The 21,353-nt window shown below is 44.7% G+C and overlaps 1 protein-coding gene across 4 annotated transcripts in view; it reads right to left on the reverse strand.

The window, feature by feature from the left end:
- LOC112229973 (sodium bicarbonate cotransporter 3) overlaps window positions 1–21,353 on the reverse strand; it is a 67,482-nt gene that overhangs the window by 28,887 nt on the left and 17,242 nt on the right. For all 4 annotated transcript variants that reach the window (XM_042309935.1, XM_024396151.2, XM_024396152.2 and 1 more), the window contains exons 2-4: window positions 6,493–6,574; window positions 3,578–3,724; window positions 704–842 (exon numbers count right to left, since the gene is read on the reverse strand). In XM_042309935.1, the coding sequence (XP_042165869.1) occupies window positions 704–842; window positions 3,578–3,724; window positions 6,493–6,574 (368 nt within the window). The remainder of the gene's footprint in view (window positions 1–703; window positions 843–3,577; window positions 3,725–6,492; window positions 6,575–21,353) is intronic.

The following is a 21,353-nucleotide window of genomic DNA, read 5'->3' on the forward strand; positions in this document are numbered from 1 at the left end:
ATAAAAAGAAAATCGAAATCAAATTTCCCCAATGCTGACTAAGAACAACTTGACCAGAGGTCAAGACCCGGCCTGAACATATCAGACAATTTGCATTCCCTTGAGTGGTTCACTTCTGAGAGGTAATGGAAAAAGTTTGATAGCGTTTTTTCCGGCTTTTACCTCCTGTCAGACTGGAACCAGTTTTAACCAGTTTTTTTTTAAAGAGAGGTAAATTGCTGTGTATTTGTGTCTGAGCCGTGAATGTAGTCTGACATTGTCTGGGATGGTGATAATGCCATGGCTATGGAGGATGACTAAGCTAGATTGACTCACAGCCAGACTTGTAGGCAGTAGAGCTCTGTCAATCTTACCCATTACTCATGATAACACATTCCCACTCACACACAAGACGCGTCACTATCTCATAGTTCTCTGTTCCCCCGCCCCCGCAAGACAATTTCAAGGTTATAAAAAGGCCACAGTTTACCAGCCTACAGTTTTGGCCATTAAAAAGTTGGTTTCCCTGAATATTTTACCACAGTCAAGAAGATGACTTCAAAATTCTCAAGATGCAAAGTTAAACTAATCAACGTTTCATGGAAAACGTACGGTAGCAATAAAGTGCTGCTGAATTTAGACCTGAACGAACATTAAACGACATGATGAAGTCACATGGTCTCTGGAGTGTGGAAGCTGGACCCTGGGCTGGGCTGTGACCTACCTGGCTGTCTCCTTCCACTCGGTGGCGCTCCCGTCCCTGAAGGACAGCTCGTCCAACTCGGTGAACAGGTCGTGGGGAACGTGCTCCACGTCATCATCTTCCGTACCCAGGATGAACTGCACCCGCTGGGAGGGCGTGTCTAGAGGGGGGGAGATGGAGATATAGAAACAAGGACTGGAGGAGAGTGTGGGAGGAGCAGGATCCAACGCTTAGCTTCTGAATGGACTGCTGTGAATTCCTCTGCATTACAAAGAGGAAATAAATATGTTCAATAATCAGGTGTGTATGTGAGTAGTAACAGGCAATGTGAACGAAGAGCGCTAGAGTGAAGCTGGCGGGAATCACCACAACGATAACAGCAGATTTCCAGGAGCGAAATTCACCATTGGAAGAGGAATGGATATTGGACAGATAAAAAGAGTGAGAGAGTGAACGACAGTCAGACAGTTCAAATTGTCATGTTGTGCTGTTTTCCCGACCGTCTATCCCTTTCCCCTGGGCGGTTGGGGCTGTGTGTGTGTGATGCTGTCTCGGCCCAGCGGCATATGGACCACGATGTAGACGCGCGCGCACACACGCGCACGCGCACACACACACACACACACACACACACACACACACACACACACACACACACACACACACACACACACACACACACACACACACACACACACACACACACACACACACACACACACACACACTCCCCCTCCATCAGTGTCACTGCTTGCTCCTGGTTGCCTTTAAGAGTGATGCCCCATTCACAGCATGCACACTCTCTCTGAATGAATGGACAGATAGGTCTCCATGTTTCAGCCAAACACTCACATACGCCTGAGAGACTTTGCCAGGTACCCTGACCTGCCTACTACAGGGTTCTATTTCTGCCTCTGGGAAGCATGACACAACACAGTATTCAAATTGAGAATAGTAATCAAAATGATATTTGGGAGAATGCTTGAGGGTAGCAGCTGGGGTGGGAGTTGTTTTGAGTTGACGTGATTCCAATACGTTATGATTATGTCTAGTGCTACACAACTGACTCGTTATCCAAATTAGTCCATGGTGGCCTACTACAGAAATACATGATTTACACAAGTATGCAAACCCTTTGCTATGAGACTAGAAATTGAGCTCAGGGTAGCCTAGTGGTTAGAGCGTTGGACTAGTAACCGAAAGGTTGCAAGTTCAAATCCCCAAGCTGACAAGGTACAAATCTGTCGTTCTGCCCCTGAACAGACAGTTAACCCACTGTTCCTAGGCTGTCATTGAAAATAAGAATTTGTTCTTAACTGACTTGCCTAGTAAAATGAAGGTAAAATTTAAAAAATGTGCATCCTGTTTCCATTGATCATTCTTGAGCTGTTTCTATAACTTGGAGTCTACCTGTGGTAATTGATTGGACATGATTTGGAAAGACACACACTTGTCTATGTAAGGTCCCAAAATTGACAGTGCATGTCAGAGCAAAAACCAAGCCATGAGGTCAAAGGAATTGTCTGTAGAGCTGCAAGACAGGATTGTGTCGAGGCACAGATCTGGGGAAGGGTACCAAAAAATGTCTGCAGCATTGAAGGTCCCGAGAACACAGTGGAACTGTCATGTCTACTCCCGCTCCCCCTCTCCGGCGCTCGACGTCGCCAGATTATTCATTATTACGCACACCTGCCACCATCGTTACGCTCACCTGGACTCCATCACATTCCTGATTACCTCTCCTATGTCTGTCACTCCCTTTGGTTCCTTCCCCAGGTGTTATTGATTCTGTTCCTGTGTTTTATGTCGGTACGCTACTTGTGTTTCTTGTTTTATTGATTATTAAATTCACTCCCTGGACTTGCTTCCCAACTCCTAGCGTACACATTACAGGAACCAACAAGACTCTTCCTAGAGCTGGCCACCCGGCCAAACTGAGCAATCGGGGAGGGCCTTGGACAGGGAGGCGACCAAGAACCTGATGGTCACTCTGACAGAGCTCCAGAGTTCCTCTGTGGAGATGGGAGAACCTTCCAGGAGGACAACTCCTTTTTCTGAGGAGTGGCTAGACGGAAAAAAATAGGCACATGACAGATCACCTGGAGATTGCCAAAAGGCACTTAAACGACTCAGACCATAAGAAACAAGATTCTCTGGTCTGATGAAACCAAGATTGAACTCTTGGCCTGAATGCCAAGTATCACATCTGGAAGAAACCTGGCACCATCCCTACGGTGAAGCATGGTTGTGACAGCATCATGCTGTAGGGATGTTTTTCAGCGGCAGGGACTTGGAGACATGGCAGGATCGAGAGAAAGATGACCGGAGCAAAGTACAGAGAGATCCTTGATGAAAACCTGCTCCAGAGCGGTCAGGACCTCAAGACTGGGGCAAAGGTTGACCTTCCAACAGGACAATAACCCTAAGCACACAGCCTAGGGCCTGAATACTTATGTAAATGTTACATTTCAGTAGTTTAAAAAATATATATAAATTAGCGACATTTTCTAAAAACCTGTTTTTACTTTGTCATTATGGGGTATTGTGTGTAGACTGACGAGGGAAGAAAACAATTTAACCCATTTTAGAGTAAGGCTGTAACGTAAAACAAAATGTGGAAAAAGTCAAGGGGTCTGAATACTTTCCCGAATGCACTGTATGTGCCACCACACATTTATTCAATTGCATGAGGAGATGAACGAGGAGCTCCACGGAAGGTGGAACAGAAGTTAATTGTGTAAAAATAAAAAAGACACTACATTAACCTATTAAATTGTTGTCAGCATATATAGTGTCTGACTTTCTTCCTTTTTTTTACTATTCCTTTAGTCAGCACCTCTACTAACATTTCTAACAGTCAGCTTTCTACTGGACTTGAAGGTAGAGGTTGGTTACCATACGTGGGGTCCTCACGGTCCTCCTCTTCGTGGTCCTCCTCCCGCTCCCGCCTCTTGCGGTGGTGTTTGTGGCCTCTGCGATGGTGCCTGCGTTTGCTCTCCCGGCCCAGAGGCACATGGACCCCGACGTAGACCGCCCTGTGGCCTAAGACAAACCAGACCAGACCAGAGAGAGATTGACAGATTACCTGGTTTCCATTTTCTGTGAATAACCTACTTAGATAGGGAAGGAAAGACCACATTCATTTATTTTTGCTATTACTTTTTTCCATAATCCCTCATTATAGCTTTTGTTCCACTGGATTGTTAAGATTGTTGCTCTGAAATGCAAATGTCCTAGTTTTTGTGCCAATAGTCACTTTTGGAGGACGAGCCATTGCACTTTGAATTGTGAGATACTCTCAAGTTAGGCAATAATGAAAATAAGACATGAGGGGAGAAGAGGAAGGAAAGGATAAGAGAAAGACATGAGTCCATCAGATGAATATACAAAGAGAAAGAGATGAAGGGAAGGAGCCATAGAGTGTTTTAGAGGGATACAGCGACTGAAAATACAAGAACAGAACAGAGGGAAAAGATAATGAAGAAAATGGAGAGAGACACACGACAGACACGGCGAGGAAGGAATCCGAGATACATGTGGCAATGATGTTGTTGCTAGCAGCACTCTCCGGACGTGAGCCGCAATTGACACTTCCTTTAACCCTCGTGTCTAAGTAGCCTTACTGCTATTAGCCCATAGAAACGCATTGAATAACAGATTCATACATGGAAAAATAGTAAAAAAATATCAAAAGGAAGTTTCTTTTGAAGTGTGGGAGATATAAGAAGAAAAATACTTTGACACATATTTAAACCCTTTTTTAGGCACTAAACTACTAATACACTGAGTGTACAAAACATTAACAACACCTTCCTTTTATTGAGTTGCGCTCAGAACAACCTCAATACATCAAGACATGGACACTACAAGGTGTCGAAAGAGTTCCACAGGGATGCTGGCCCATGTCGTGTCAAGTTGTCTGGATGTCCTTTGGGTGGTGGACCATTCTTGATACACACAGGAAACTTTTGAGGGTGAAAAACCCAGCAGCATTGCAGTTCTTGACACAAGCTGGTATGTCTACCATACCCTGTTCAAAGGCACTTAAGTCTTGCCCATTCACCCTCTGAATGGCACACACCCACAAGCCATGTCTCTATTGTGTCAAGGCTTAAACATCTTTCTTTAACCCGTCTCCTCCCCTTCATCTAGACTGATTGAAGTGGATGTGACATCAATGGGGGATCATAGCTTTCACCTGGATTCACCTGGTCAGCCTTCGTCATGTTCTTAATGTTTTGTACACTCAGTGTATACGTCCATTCATTTTTTTTAAAACTGGTACCGGGCTACCTTCAGACGAGTCCTGTGACGCTTGTGGGGGGGTCGTAGAGCAAAACCACCGACATGTTCGTGTTTCCATAGACACGTCATAATAGTTTGTAGGCTAAACCGTTCGGACACGACAGACGTTTTCGTAAGACCGATTTACGGGATGTCTCATGGTCCGACATCAAAAGGGTTAAAAGCATCTCCTCTCTCGGCCTCGTTCCCAGGAGATGGAACCACAGAGGATCACTCTCAATCACAGCTGGCTCACTGCCAGCTCTCTTTCAAGGGAACGTTGAAAGAGTTATTTTCTAAAATTAATATAACTAAAATACTGTCCTCATCCTGGAAAAATGCACTGTGAATGTCTGTGAGCACGTACTGTGGATGTTTCACGTTTCAAATGACTCACCATACTGATTTGTATGACCCTAAAGAGCCTGCTGACTATTTTAGTGCTCTCTTGGTCAGCCATTCCGTATTCTGCTCTGCAACCTCAAACGAAATATGCAGCCTTTTTCTGCCAGGGCCAAGTATTGGTATGTGTTGTCTTTGCTCAGTACCTAGTAATTAGAGATAATCTCAGGTCCTGTTTGAAATTCCCCTTGAATGTACAGCTCAGATAGAGAAAGGTAGCTTTGTAACCTAGACAGCCAAGATACTCAGAGGCCATGTGGACAGCTAATCATGTCCTAATCTCCCAATTTGCGGCTCATCAAAGTTAGATAACCAGAGAATGTTGGGGTTAAGGAGACACGTGTACTGTAGTTTTATGTGATATGACACTACAATACCACAGCCGATACTATCCCTGCGGACAAAACTGGTCAAAATCATCCCATAACCAGTTTCTGGTTGAAATGACATCATTTCAGACATTTTTCCCCCCGCTGGCATGGCATTTCATCCCATTGGAAATCCTTATTTTGTCATTGAAACCAAAGCTCTAGGCTTTGTGATATAATTATACATAATTGTTTTTATAGAGCCCTACAGGTGTTTAAAAAAAAAAAACACAAGGAGTCTCCAGCTGGACCTGAATAAAGCTGTACATGACAGATAGGCTCAATTACAGTTACAATATTCCTGTGGGCTCGTGTACGCCTGGCTAATGAACATACCCTACTGGAACGCTACAGGAGTGGAGAGCCAGGCTGAAGCTGGCTTTAATCTGCCAAGAACTCAGCAACACCTGTCCTTTCTATTCACAGCACGTCTCTAGGCCTATATGTGGACAGGAAGCACCCGCCCGGAGACAACTAAACAGGCATGTAGACAACAGTAACAAAGGAAAGCACACATACTGTAGCTATACACACACACACACACACACACACACACACACACACACACACACACACACACACATACTTACTGATAGCAAGGTTGGAGTCAATTCAATATCAATTCAGTAAGTAAATTGGAAGTGGAACTGACCCCAATCCTGACTGCTACACCACTCCAACACATCCACTATGCACACAGGACTAGACATACACAACGTTACAGTAAGTGGGTAGGGCTGTACTGTAGGGTCTTACTCTCCAGCTCTTCCGTCTCATAGTTGGTGTGGGTGGTGGAGCTGGTTTTCCCAAGGTCAACGATGGCCTCCTCGTCAAGACCCTGAGAGACAGAGACGGGAAAAGAGGTGTCGGACCTTTAATGGACCAATAAACGGACAGTTGAAACCAAGACTGAGCCAGAGGCATATCAACAAAAATAACTTTAGACGACTGCCAGAGTGGCATAACAGCACATCCAACCATTAGTCTAGGTTTACCACAGAAATCACCAACAAGATGGCTGTTTGTCTGATACTCAAGGAACAACGTGTGGAACAGCAGCTTTTGTTGCCTTCGCAGAGAACAAGCTGCTTCGACACACACACACCATTTCAGCGTGTTCTAATTTGATTTCAGGATTCAGGGAAAAATAAGGCTACTATAATATATTGTCCCCAGGAATAGGCATCTTTGACAGTATTCCTTCCTGCACCTGGGCTAGGAAATGTTAGCCTGGTCCCACCATCCAGAACACTGTGCTCTCGTTTCGTTTCACTTAACTGAATCCGTGTAGCAAAACAGAAGACCATACGCTCGTGAGATCAGGATGGTCCTAACGAAGCAAGGGGAAATGTAGCTTATCGGATAGGATGAAGGTGTTGTCATCCTCCGGAGGAAAGGTAATGGTACTTTATCACAAGGATGTTTCAGTGAGTGTTCGTGGGGAGAGACACTAGGGCCCTCAAATTAAAATCTGGACCTCGAAGCCAGTTTCACTGCTTACATTTTTTTTTAAAACCTCTCTCTAATCAGGGACTGATTTAGACTTGGGATACTAGGTGGGTGTAATTAATGAATTATCAGGTAGAACAAGAAATCCAGCGGACTCCAGAACTTGCAGGGTATGATTTGAAAAGCCCTACACTAGTGGATTAGGCCGATATCTGCTTTAAGTATTCTTCATGGACCTGTACTGGTACAGTACAAGCATAAGGTAACATAAATCACCGTTTGGCAAGAGTAAGTAAGTAGATGTATCATTTAGCATAAATGTACTAATGCAGGGATGCAAAAAGCGGTATCCCGGAAACGGGGCAATTTAATAATAAAGTGTATTTGTTAAGGAACAGTTTCAAACATTGACACATTGAATTAGGCCTATCATTTGGGCCAGTACATTTGTTTTTCTTCAATCAAATCTCTATTTTGGGATGTAAAATGGCATGCTATAGAAGTGTTCAGACACTTTTTTGTGATTTGACTTGGTTTTGAGAAACTTACCCCACCAGTGATAGACCTCCTCAGGCTCATTCATCAGTATGTGGGCGCGCAGAAAACACGGACAAAGCTCCAAAAAACACACAGATACGTCCTTTCAGAAACGGCAAAGCTTCCAGTATAGTGATGCGGGTCTTTAAATGTTGTACACGTGAAATTGTGTCATTCCAAACTATCTGCAATTATAGATTTTATTTTGATGAACTCAAGCAATACTTTTTAGTGTGTAAGCATGTGCGTCCTTTCAGCAAAAATAGAGATTCTGTAAAAAAAACACCAAAAAAAAACACTGTCCTTTAAGCTTGGCCGAATTTGCAGCATCAGTCCATAGAAGGACTTTGAAATAACATAATATTAACCAGCACTGTCAGCAATGCTCAGTAACTTTAACTTTGGGAATTACACATACATCCATTCCTAGATGGGCTTTAAAATAATGTAATATTAAACAGAGTCTCAGCGATATGTTGGTACGAGTAGTAACGCACATATTCAAATGAGCGCGATGTCACACTTTGCTCTCACACAGGCACACAGAGTATCTGCGCATGTGCACGGGTGCTCTTTATGCTGCTACAACGTGATAGCTACAGGACCAAAGCAGTGGAGTTAGCCAACATGCTCAAACGTTCTGAGTTGCTGAATTGAACCCGATATTGCCGTTTACTTTATGCATTGTGAGTCTAACTTTACCAGCACAGTCAGCAGTGCTCAGCATCTGACTTTGAACTGTGGGAGTTACACCGATCGTGATGCATGTTGGGGCTTCAATAATGCAAGCTGCACTCTGTCTGGCCTAGCTGGCTGGCTGTTCAGTGGAACAGGGGAGGTTCAGCCTAGCTGGCTGGCAGTCCAGTGGAACCGGGGAGGTTCAGCCTAGCTGGCTGGCAGTCCAGTGGAACAGGGGAGGTTCAGTCTAGCTGGCTGGAAGTCCAGTGGAACAGGGGAGGTTCAGTCTGGCCTAGCTAGTTGGCAGTCCAGTGGAACAGGGAAGATTCTGTCTGGCCTAGCTGGCTGGCAATCCAGTGGAACAGGGGAGGTTCAGCCTAGCTGGCTGGCAGTCCAGTGGAACAGGGGAGGTTCTGTCTGGCCTAGCTGGCTGACAGTCCAGTGGAACAGGGGAGGTTCAGCCTAGCTGGCTGGCAGTCCAGTGGAACAGGGGAGGTTCTGTCTGGCCTAGCTGACTGGCAGTCCAGTGGAACAGGGGAGGTTCCGCCTGGCCTAGCTGACTGGCAGTCCAGTGGAGGTTCTGTCTGGCCTAGCTGACTGGCAGTCCAGTGGAACAGGGGAGGTTCTGTCTGGCCTAGCTGACTGGCAGTCCAGTGGAACAGGGGAGGTTCTGCCTGGCTGGCATTGCAGGTAAAAGCTGATTTATGCTTGATCCGGCTATCCTGTCCGGAGGCTCCGTATGGAGGGTGTGATGCAATTGCAGAGCTTCTGTATGGTTGCGGAGTCCAAATCAAGCTCCATATCGCATCACTCTGCACCTCCCAAATGCTGTAATAAGGGATACGTATACGGAGGGCTACGTAATTTCCATATAGCTCTGCATTGACATGATTGGTTGTTGGTAGGTGGGGGTGGTACGTCCTGTATAAACACAAACTCACTTCCTTGACAACTTCCTTAACAACAGCCCTGCTCCGTGAAGTGCAATAATTATGAATACCCTGACTTTTGCAGAGGCCGCATCGCAGTAAATGCTGTTCAGGCAATACAGACATCAGCTTGACCATAAATCAGCTATAAACAGGGGATATTCTGCCTTATTTTTTACTTAAGCTTTTCGCCTGCCTTTCCACCTTTGGGACGACGACTCCCATTGTTAGTAGGGCAGTCAGGATATTTTTTCTATGGCAAAAATGTAAAACACGAGGCAGACCAAACTCTTTGGTCCATTAAAAACCTGCTGTATGTAAGATATAGTGCGCTACAGCTCGGAAAATAAATAAATATGACTCTGGATGACAACATAATGGTGTTTGTTTCCAATATTAGAAGAAGTTCAATCTGCTTCGTTTTTTGTTGAGTATCACGATACTGGCATCGTCCCAGCCCGAATTGTTAGGTTGGAGACATGAGCATCTCGTGATTATATACAGATCTCTGGTGCAGTGGAACAGAGGAGGTTCTGCCTGAAGACGAAAGTTAATAGAAAAACTGTAGTAGGCCAGTTAGAGTTGAAGTTGGAAGTTTACATACACTTAGGTTGGAGTCATTTTCAACCACTCCACAAATTTCTTGTTAACAAACTATAGTTTAGGCAAGTCGGTTAGGACATCCACTTTGTGCATGACACAAGTAATTTTTCTAATAATTGTTTACAGACAGATGATTTCGTTTATAATTCACTGTATCACAATTCCAGTGGGTCAGATGTTGACTGTGCCTTTAAACAGCTTGGAAAATTCCAGAAAATTATGTCATGGCTTTAGAAGCTTCTGATAGGCTAATTGACATCATTTGAGTCAATTGGAGGTGTACCTGTGGGTGTAGTTCAATGCCTACATTCAATCGCAGTGTCTCTTTGCTTGACATCATGGGAAAATCAAAAGAAATCAGCCAAGACCTGGAGGCGAACATAGCACAGCAGGCTTTGCATCGGTGAGCTGCTGGAGAAACAGCGTCAGCTGACCGCTCTCCTGTGAGCTGAACTCAGCCAGCTGACAGCCGCCCAGGCCAGCATAGTGGCAGGCGTAGCAGTCTCTCGTCCCAGGTCTCTCGTCCCACTGAGGCTGACAGAGGCTGACGAAATCGAGGCTTACCTCCAAGCCTTCGAGAGGACGGCGGCTAGGGAGAAATGGCCCCATGAGCAATGCGGCCAGCCTGCTAGCACCCTTCCTATCAGGCGCGGCACAGAAGACCTATGAGGATCTGACGGTTGACCAGGCGACGCATTACGAGGGGCTGAAAAAGGAAATCCTGCGCCGGTATGGTTACACCCTGATTAGCAAGGCACAAAGATTCCACGATTGGGCAAATGATCTTACAGCAACCCACAATCACAAATGCATGATCTAATTAGGCTGGCCAAGAGCTGGCTTACTCCTGACGCTCACGACCATCGAGAAAGTGGTCATAGATACATTTATACGCTCTCTCCTGTACCAAGCTAAAAAGTTATCCAGCCAAGCTAACCCGCAGAGTGAAGATCAGCTGGTGGGACTGGTGGAAGGTCAACAGGTAGCCTTGGAGGTCCTGCGCAGTGGACAATCAAGAAGGCGGAACCCTCCACTCGCCCGACAGAGCGAAAAAGGAAGGAGGACCATGCCGGGACCCCAGCAAAGGATGGGGGGGGAGGATGCCAACATCTAGCTTCCCGAGCCCGACGCCTCTTCCTGAACCTGGACAGCAGGAAGTGCTACGAGTGTGGCGAGCCGGGACACATCACCTGGAACTGTCCAAACCGCGATGTCCCGAGGCCTTCGGCCTCAGCTGGTGAGGTAGCCACCTGCGAGGTAGCCACCTGTGAGGTAGTCCCTGCGGATTACTGAGGGGATACTGTGCTGAGGAGAATGGTACTTCCCCTGTCACCCCGGTAAGAGCCAACAGAAAGGACACCACGGCACTTTTGGACTCCAGGAGTATGGTGACCCTGATCCAACCTGACTTCGCCCAGTCCCCGAAACTAACTGACACCGTGGCCATCACATGCATACACGGTGAGACCAAGGACTACCCTACCACACTCCTCCACCTACAGACCACAAAGGGACAACACACAGGAACAATGGGAGTCGTCCCAAACTTGCCTGTGCCGTTCCATGTCGGAAGGGATTTCCTAATGTTCCGCCAACTGTGGACCAATATGTTCGGAGATGTGGGGAACCGAGGGAACCAGAAGGGAGGAGGAAGCCTGAGAGGTGGGAGGGACACCAGAAGGAGGGATGCCCGGATGTGTGGATTCCAGGAAGTGGACCCCCAGGCATCAACCGATCCCCTCTCAGAGGGGGACTCTGATGTCAGACTGGAGGGAGAGGTGGCGAGTCTGGAAGACATGTTCCCAATGGATCATCATGAGGTGGCACCAGAGCCCATCTCTCTAGTGGGTCGGTTCGGCACGGCCCAACTGGAGGATCCCAACTTGGCCAGCGCTCTCTATCAGGTGACCGTAGTGGACGGAGAGCCCGTGGAGGGGGTAAGTCAAATAACCTACCCCCATTTCTCTAAAAAGAAGAAGTTGCTATATCAGGTCGTGAAGAAGAATGATGAATATCTGGAGTTGCTGTTGGTGCCCCATCCCTTCGTACCATCTGTCCTGCAGTTGGTGCACTCCCACCTTCTTGGGGCTCACCTAGGTGTGGGAAAGACCTTAGACAGGATCAAGGCACGATTTGACTCGCCAGGGGTGAAGAAAACAGTGGAAGAATACTGCCGCAGTTGCCCGGAGTGCCAGCAGGTGGCTCTAAAACCCCCATTTTCGCAGTCCCTTAATTCCCCTACCCATTATTTTGGTTCCTTTCAGCAGGATGCAATGGACCTGGTGGGACCTCTACCCAAGCGCAACCGAGGCCACCAATACATTCTGGTGATTCTGGATTATGCCACCAGGTACCCGGAAGCCATTCCCCTGCTCACCATGGCCACCAAGGGAATCGCACGTGAGTTGGTTATGCTGTTCTCCCGAGTAGGTGTTCCCGACAAGATATTGACTAACCAGGATTACCCCTGGAGAAGGGAACGGACAACGAGAACAGCTTGTGGACTGTGAAGTAATTAGTGAATTCCCCCTTCTTCCCCAGTGTACAAAAATCCCTAAAACTTCCCATTTGCATTCTAGTTGTGCTACTGGTGCATGTTTTCTTATTGAACTTGGTGATGCAGAAACCCCACACCCTTGAGCCTGCTACAGCATCATTAAATATATTGGAGGCAAAAATTACAGACAGTAATGTACAAATAGATAAATCAAACTCAACTGGATGTACATAGTATTGATTTTAATATAATTTAAATGTATAGGTCTATACAGGGGTTGGAACAGTAATTATATTCCAATAATTTAATTCTGAACAGAATCACTATTCTTTTCGTTCCGTTCTACTGTTCCGACCTGCAAAATAAAGTTCTGAACCGGTTCGAACCAAAAAAGTACCAGTTTATATCGTTCCTTTTTAAACCTCTGAAATATATATATTTTTTAAATACATTTAGCTCGACATTATTTACTTCACCAATCAGTGCTGATAGAGCAATTTAGGAGCGGGCAAGCTATAGTTGTTTACATGCATGATGGACAGACAAATATAGGGCGAGAGATGTGATTTTTGCAGGTGGGGAGAAAACAAGAGAGGGTGGATGAGGAGGCTTGGTTTTAAGCGCTTGGCATCTTGTTATGACATGCATTATTTGAATTAGGCCCACGGAATTATACCTACAGAGGATTGGCTTCTATGGAGGATCTTTGAATGTCTTTGAACAATCGAGAGTTGGCTTTAACGTTGGACTAGAGCGAAAGCAAGCATGTGTGTGCAGAGCGGCACCAGAACTAAACACGCTTACCTTTTTGTAGTTAATAAATCCAATGTGAAACATGATAACTATAGTATCCTTAACTAGCATTGAAAAAGTGAATCAATTCTTCTGTAATTACAGTAGGCTACAATATCCTACGCTTCGGAAGGAGAGAGGCAGGTAGCCCACACACGAACAAAGATTTTCAGCTGGCAGGCAGACACTGGAATACGTTTCTGAGTGATAGAGAGAGGGCTTTGCATAGGACCTTTGTTTTTTTTGTGGGTCTGAAAAAAATGCCCGGAAAGTAAAGCGCTATTAATCGGTTCTCATGCTTTTAAAATATTGGTTCTGCTACAGTATAGATCACTTAGGTTCTGATTCTGTTCCTCCAGTTTTTGGTACTGTTTCCTGAACCGGTTCCAACCCCTGGGTCTATTGTAGCCTATACTGTATTTATATTTTAATACAGTCATCTCGGTTTTCATTGAATCATACTTTTATCATAAGCTTGTTATTGACATATGCAAAGAAATCAGCATCATTGTATTTGTAGTCATATTCATTCTGAAGTTATCGGCGGTCACAGAATGACAGATACAAATCAAGATGTTTATCTTTAGCGGAGATCTTCCTTCTGTGTATAAAATGACACGGAAAGGCCAAACATTTTCTAACAACGCACTTCCCTGTTCTGGTCTGGAAGGCAGACGGGTTTGGTAAATAACAAGCGTTTTCAAGAGCAATAGTTTTAGGAAACAGCTCTGAGATTTAACAATGCTCCTGTGAAGGTTCTAACGATGAACTTTGCCTTACAGTGCTTTTGGGAAACGGGGCCCTGAACTTATGATGCAGCAGATCTTTTAAGTTTTAATAAGGTGGCTTTGGATAATAAATGAATCCTCAAGATGTCTGTGACAGGCTATTGAAACGCCATAAATAAAGCAATACTATGAGCCCAATGAAATGAAATAGAGTAATAGTCATGATCGTGGCAGTACATCAGAGCACTAGACAAAAGGACCATTTACACCGTTCCAAAAATGTATTCATATTTCACGCCTTGTAGCGACAACACTGCCTAACAGAAACGTTCACACTTCATAGTGACAACCTCTTGGTCCCAAAGTCCAATTAAAAACGGTATTTTTTTATCAGTGCAATACTGATAATCATAATTACACTTGATATGTGACCGGAATCCAACCAAACCTAATAAGAGCGCATCACTCTGCTTCCTCCAATACAAAGCCTTTTATCCCTCATTAGTGATGTTTCACACCATTCCCCTCTGTTTCCTATGCCCCCCCCCTATTTTTGACCTGCCTGAGCCTCCATAACGGATGCAAAAAAAATACCACAGGGTGAACCAGAACTCTGCTGGTTTAGATCTACTATACTGAGGAGTTTGGCTGGATTAAGTTGGATACGGGGACATGTTGTATGGCTAAAAGAGGGGAAAAGTAATGTTGCTATAAGTAGAATTCTCTAGTGTTTCTGGCTTTTATTTCTGTAAAACCAGGTGTGCTGTCCACTGGACCGCTCAGTTATGGTTTAGAAACCATCAGAGCAGCACTTGCCTGCGCTTGCACTTGTCCAGTCCGTAATTACTGACAGGTTATTTCAGAAATACAATAGAAATAAGCCTATTAGGGCTGGGTGCTATACCGTATTTTACTAAATGACGGTACTGACGCAGGGACTGCTTTGGGTTTTTACTTTACCTTCCATAATGGTATTTCAACGTTTGTTTGTTAAACCGGATACACCAATCCGTTTTTATAGTTTACTCCGCTACTTGTGTCGTCTCTCTCACCAAACCCCCACCACCTGTCACTCAAGGAGCGCAGTTGTTGTTACTCGATCACAAGGCCATATGCAGACAGTTCCCTCACAGTTACTCTTTGGTCTGCATGGTCAACGGAGCAGATGCATCAATATGTTGACAACCATGCTGCTTTCCACTTTACTTCTTAATATAAATCCGCAAGTGTTCTATAACTATAACTACACTATTAGTTTGTGTTTCTTACCGTCTGCAAACAGCTAGCTCGTCTTTTCTTAGCAAGTTATGGCTCGAATAAATCGTGTTAGCCGCTAATGCTTATCGATACCTAGGTAGCTAGCTACTAAATGTACTGAGTCAGAGCAAGCATAGCTAGCTAATAAAGCCTGATACCAGTGCTGGTGTAGGCCTAAATCAGCATGTTTTTTTTCTAAATGAGGGGAACTGGCAAAGCATGAATATGTTGACTACATGAAGTAAGAGAAAACATTTAATGTAGCCAAAGATTATAGGGTCCCACACCCCTGGGAAACGCTGACCAACACTTTGGTTCCTTCCCTGTCACAATAACGCATCAAAAAATATCCTATTAGTATTCTAATTCCTAATTCCACGAATGCCTCCCTAGCTTTGCCATCCGTTGTCATATCAAATGGCACTGTATTCAAAGTGCCCAACAGTTCACCCAAGTGTTTTAATCTACATTGCAAGTCAAATCGCGAATGCAATATTTGGTCAAAAATAAGGTCTACATTTTTGTGCAGCCCTGCATGACAGTGTGGAAATTATCTCAAATTAGATCAACTTTTGGTTGAAATTTGATTGAACTGTATAAAACAATCAGAATGGGGAAAGACATCCTAGGGTCATGCCATATTGCCCAGCCCTAAGGCCTATATGGTACTAGGTTGGTAAGTGATGAATAAGAATATCAGTGTATTTGACGGCTTTAAATGCAACACCAGAATTTGAGATATCCCACCAATCACAAAGAAACACTGCTGCTAAGCAGCGGAGAGAGCTGATGGATGTTAAACACACAGTAGGGGGATAGGAACATGATATGCACAGAGCACATATCTCTGTCCCTTTTGCTCCGACCCCTCTCTCCACTGAACTATGCAAGCCCCTCTTGCACTGAGCCCCCATTCTCATGAAGAGCACGTATGCTCGAGCTACTACAAACAGAGACACAGATACAGATACAGACACACAGAGGTACACCACACACACACACACACACACACACATTTGCAGTGCTCACAAAGGCAGTTCCCCAAGGAGAAGAGCATCCACGGTGAAGGACAATGTTTGAAGGACACTTCATGGTGGTAACCTAGCGGTTAAGAGCGTTGGGACAGTAACTGAAAGGGTGCTGGTTTGAATCCAAGAGCCGACTAAGTGAAAAATCTGTTGATGTGCCCTTGAGCAAGGCACTTAAATCATAATTGCTCCTGTAAATAGCTTTGGATTAGAGGGTCTGTGAAATGACTAAAATGCAAATGAGAGCACTGTCTGAGAGACAAACGAGATTGCCAGAGCTGTTCTGCCAATCAGTGTGCAAGTGTGTCTTAGGACTGCCAACAACACAAAGCTGTGTTTTAAATCTAAACTAGGCCTAGCTAAAAGTCTTACAAGAGTCAGTTAAAATGGAACAAATTGTATTTTTCATATCAGTCACAGCACAAGTGACAAGTGACATGCGTCTTGAAAAAAACGTGTCTACCACACACAGCTAGTCTACCTGTAAACAGAAAGTGCACACATACAAAACATGCTCTTTTCATGACATAGACTTACTATGTGAATCCATGTGAAAGCTATGATCCCTTGTTAAATCCACTTCAATCATCGTAGATATAGGGTATGAGACAGGTTAAAGAAGGATTTTTAAGCCTTGAGACAATTGAGACATGGATTCCGTATGTGTCATTCAGAGGGTGAATGGAAAAGACAAAAGATGAAGTGCCTTTGAACGGGGCATACCCTTCATCTAGGTGTCAGGCGCCCCGGTTTGTGTCAAGAACTGAAACGCTGCTGGGTTTTTCACGCTCAACAGTTTCCCGTGTGTATCAAGAATGGCCCACCACCCAAAGGACATCCAGCCAACTTGACATAACTGTGGGAAGCATTGGAGTCAATATGGGCCAGCATCCCTGTGGAACGCTTTCGACACCTTGTGTAGAGTTCATGCCCTGACGAATTGAGGCTGTTCTGATGCCAAAAGTGGTGGGTGCAACTCAATATTAGCAAAGTGTTCTTAATCTTTTGTACACTCATTAGTATGGCCTTTGGGTCTCCATCTCACCCCTCACGAGATAGCATCCATAATCGATTTCAAGAGTCATCACACTGGCCGGGGGAACTGCAGCAGTGATCTATTCCAATCCTTTCCATGTGACTGTCTTACGATGACATTGAGATTCACACCACCTATACATTACCATAATCGCCTCTCTCCTGTTTGAAATACCACCTTGGGAGAACAGCGAGCACCTGCCTGTTGACCTGACCTCTGTGTCCCAAATGGCACCCTATTCCCTGCATAGTGCACTACGTTTGACCAGAGCCCTATGGACCCTGGTTGAAAGTAGTGTACAGCATAGGGAAAAATGTGCCATTTGGCAAGTAACCGACTTCTCTTCTGCTGCTCGTGGATTTCCACGGCAATTAGCTCTCTGACAGTCTCTTGATGGGTGAACGGTAATAAAAGTGAGAGGTGAGCCAGGAAATAAAGACAGGGGTTTGATAGCGGGCCAGGACTAGGTGGAGTGATGATGCTGGGCTGGGCTCAGTGGGCTGCATAACTACTGTTGTTGACTGTTCATTGTGATGGGGACTTGGGGAGGCTAGAGACTGAATCTGTTTAATACATTCACCGGATACAAGCCATCAAATAGGCTAGGCTATACTAAGCCAACGTTTACACTTGAGAAAAGCAGATTATTCCAAGGTTCATTACCAGTTCAAAGCCTCTTAAAATATACCTAGTGCCGATGGAAATCTATTATCATGATGTTTATGAGCATGTCAAGAAATAAAATAACCGTCATAACATTATATGATGACCGGACACCGCAGTCATATATATATATAGCACCAGTCAAATGTTTGGACAATGTTTTTCAAAGTAGCCACTCTTTGCCTTGATGACAGCTTTGCACACTCTTTACATTCTCTCAACCAGCTTCACCTGGAATGCTTTTCCAATGGCCTTGAAGGAGTTCCCACATATGCTGAGCACTTGTTGGCTGCTTTTCCTTCACTCTGCGGTCCAAGTCATCCCAAACCATCTCAATTGGGTTGAGATCGGGGGATAGTAGAGGCCAGGTCATCTGATGCAGCACTCCATCACTCTCCTTGGTTAAATAGCCCTTACATAGCCTGGGGGTGTGTTTTGGGACATTGTCCTGTTGAAAAACAAATGACAGTCCCACTGAGCACACACCAGATGGGACGGCGTATTGCTGCAAAATGCTGTGGTAGCCATGCTGGCTAAGTGTGCCTTGAAATCGAAATAAATCACAGACACTGACACCAGCAAAGCACCCCCACACCATCACACCCCCTCCTCCATGCTTCACGGTGGGAACCACACATGCGGAGATCACCCGTTCACCTACACTGCGTCTCACAAAGACAAGGCGGTTGGAACCAGAAATCTTACATTTGGACTCATCAGACCAAAGGACAGATTTCAAACGGTTTAATGTCCATTGCTCGTGTTTCTTGGCCCAAGCAAGTCTCTTCTTATTATTGGTGTCCTTTAGTGGTAGGGTTCTTTGCAGCAATTTGACCATCAAGGCCTGATTCACGCAGTCTCCGCTGAACAGATGATGTTGAGGTGTCTGTTACTTGAACTCTGTGAAGCATTTTTTGGGCTGCAATTTCTGAGGCTGATAACTCTAATGAACTTATCCCCTGCAGCAGAGGTAACTCTGGGACTTTCCTTTCCTGTGGCAGTCCTCATGAGAGCCAGCTTCATCAAAGCCAGCAGCATACCACCCTGCATCCCACTGCTGGCTTGCTTCTGAAACTAAGCAGGGTTGGTCCTGGTCAGTCAATGGATGGGAGACCAGCTGCTGCTGGAAGTGGTGTTGGAGGGCCAGTAGGAGGCACTCTTTCATCTTATGTAAAAAAAAATATATATACAGTGCCTTGCGAAAGTATTCGGTCCCCTTGAACTTTGCAACCTTTTGCCACATTTCAGGCTTCAAACATAAAGATATAAAACTGTATTTTTTTGTGAAGAATCAACAACAAGTGGGACACAATCATGAAGTGGAACGACATTTATTGGATATTTCAAACTTTTTTAACAAATCAAAAACAGAAAAATTGGGCGTGCAAAATTATTCAGCCCCCATAAGTTAATACTTTGTAGCGCCACCTTTTGCTGTGATTACAGCTGTAAGTCACTTGGGGTATGTCTCTATCAGTTTTGCACATCGAGAGACTGAAATTTGTTCCCATTCCTCCTTGCAAAACAGCTCGAGCTCAGTGAGGTTGGATGGAGAGCATTTGTGAACAGCAGTTTTCAGTTCTTTCCACAGATTCTCGATTGGATTCAGGTCTGGACTTTGACTTGGCCATTCTAACACCTGGATATGTTTATTTTTGAACCATTCCATTGTAGATTTTGCTTTATGTTTTGGATCATTGTCTTGTTGGAAGACAAATCTCCGTCCCAGTCTCAGGTCTTTTGCAGACTCCATCAGGTTTTCTTCCAGAATGGTCCTGTATTTGGCTCCATCCATCTTCCCATCAATTTTAACCATCTTCCCTGTCCCTGCTGAAGAAAAGCAGGCCCAAACCATGATGCTGCCACCACCATGTTTGACAGTGGGGATGGTGTGTTCAGGGTGATGAGCTGTGGTGCTTTTACGCCAAACATAACGTTTTGCATTGTTGCCAAAAAGTTACATTTTGGTTTCATCTGACCAGAGCACCTTCTTCCACATGTTTGGTGTGTCTCCCAGGTGGCTTGTGGCAAACTTTAAACAACACTTTTTATGGATATCTTTAAGAAATGGCTTTCTTCTTGCCACTCTTCCATAAAGGCCAGATTTGTGCAATATACGACTGATTGTTGTCCTATGGACAGAGTCTCCCACCTCAGCTGTAGATCTCTGCAGTTCATCCAGAGTGATCATGGGCCTCTTGGCTGCATCTCTGATCAGTCTTCTCCTTGTATGAGCTGAAAGTTTAGAGGGACGGCCAGGTCTTGGTAGATTTGCAGTGGTCCGATACTCCTTCCATTTCAATATTATCGCTTGCACAGTGCTCCTTGGGATGTTTAAAGCTTGGGAAATCTTTTTGTATCCAAATCCGGCTTTAAACTTCTTCACAACAGTATCTCGGACCTGCCTGGTGTGTTCCTTGTTCTTCATGATGACCTCTGAGACTATCACAGTGCAGGTGCATTTATACGGAGACTTGATTACACACAGGTGGATTGTATTTATCATCATTAGTCATTTAGGTCAACATTGGATCATTCAGAGATCCTCACTGAACTTCTGGAGAGAGTTTGCTGCACTGAAAGTAAAGGGGCTGAATAATTTTGCACGCCCAATTTTTCAGTTTTTGATTTGTTAAAAAAGTTTGAAATATCCAATAAATGTCGTTCCACTTCATGATTGTGTCCCACTTGTTGTTGATTCTTCACAAAAAAATACAGTTTTATATCTTTATGTTTGAAGCCTGAAATGTGGCAAAAGGTCGCAAAGTTCAAGGGGGCCGAATACTTTCGCAAGGCACTGTATATCCCAATGCCCCAGGACGCTGCCCTGTGTAGGGTGCTGTCTTTCGGATGGGACGTTAAACAAGTGTCCGTCCTGACATTCTGAGGTAATTAAAGATCCCATGGCATTTATCGTAAGAGATGGGGTGTTAACCCTGGTGTTCTGGCTAAATTCCCAAGCTGTCCCTCATACTATCATGGTCACCTAATCATCCCCAGCTTACAATTGGCCTGTTCATCCCCTTCCTCTCCCCTATAACTATTCCCCAGGTTGTTGCTGTAAATGAGAATGTGTTCTCAGTCAACTTACCTGGTAAAATAAATAGCACTTAATGGTTTTTGCGACTGTGCTTGAAGAAACTTCCGAAATTCTCAGAATTGACTGACCTTCATGTCTTAAAGTAATGATGGACTGTCGTTTCTTTTTGCTTATTTGAGCTGTTCTTTCCATAATATTGACTTTTATACCAAATAGGGCTATCTTCTATATGCCACCCCACCTTGTCACAACACAATTGATTGGCTCAAACGCATTAAGACGGAAAGAAATTCCACAAATGGACTTTTAACAAGGCACACCTGTTAATTGAAATAAATTGCAGGTGACTACCTCATGAAGCTGGTTGAGAGAATGCCAAG

Source organism: Oncorhynchus tshawytscha, linkage group LG31 (assembly GCF_018296145.1).
Source record: "Oncorhynchus tshawytscha isolate Ot180627B linkage group LG31, Otsh_v2.0, whole genome shotgun sequence".
NCBI classification, from domain to species: domain Eukaryota; kingdom Metazoa; phylum Chordata; class Actinopteri; order Salmoniformes; family Salmonidae; genus Oncorhynchus; species Oncorhynchus tshawytscha.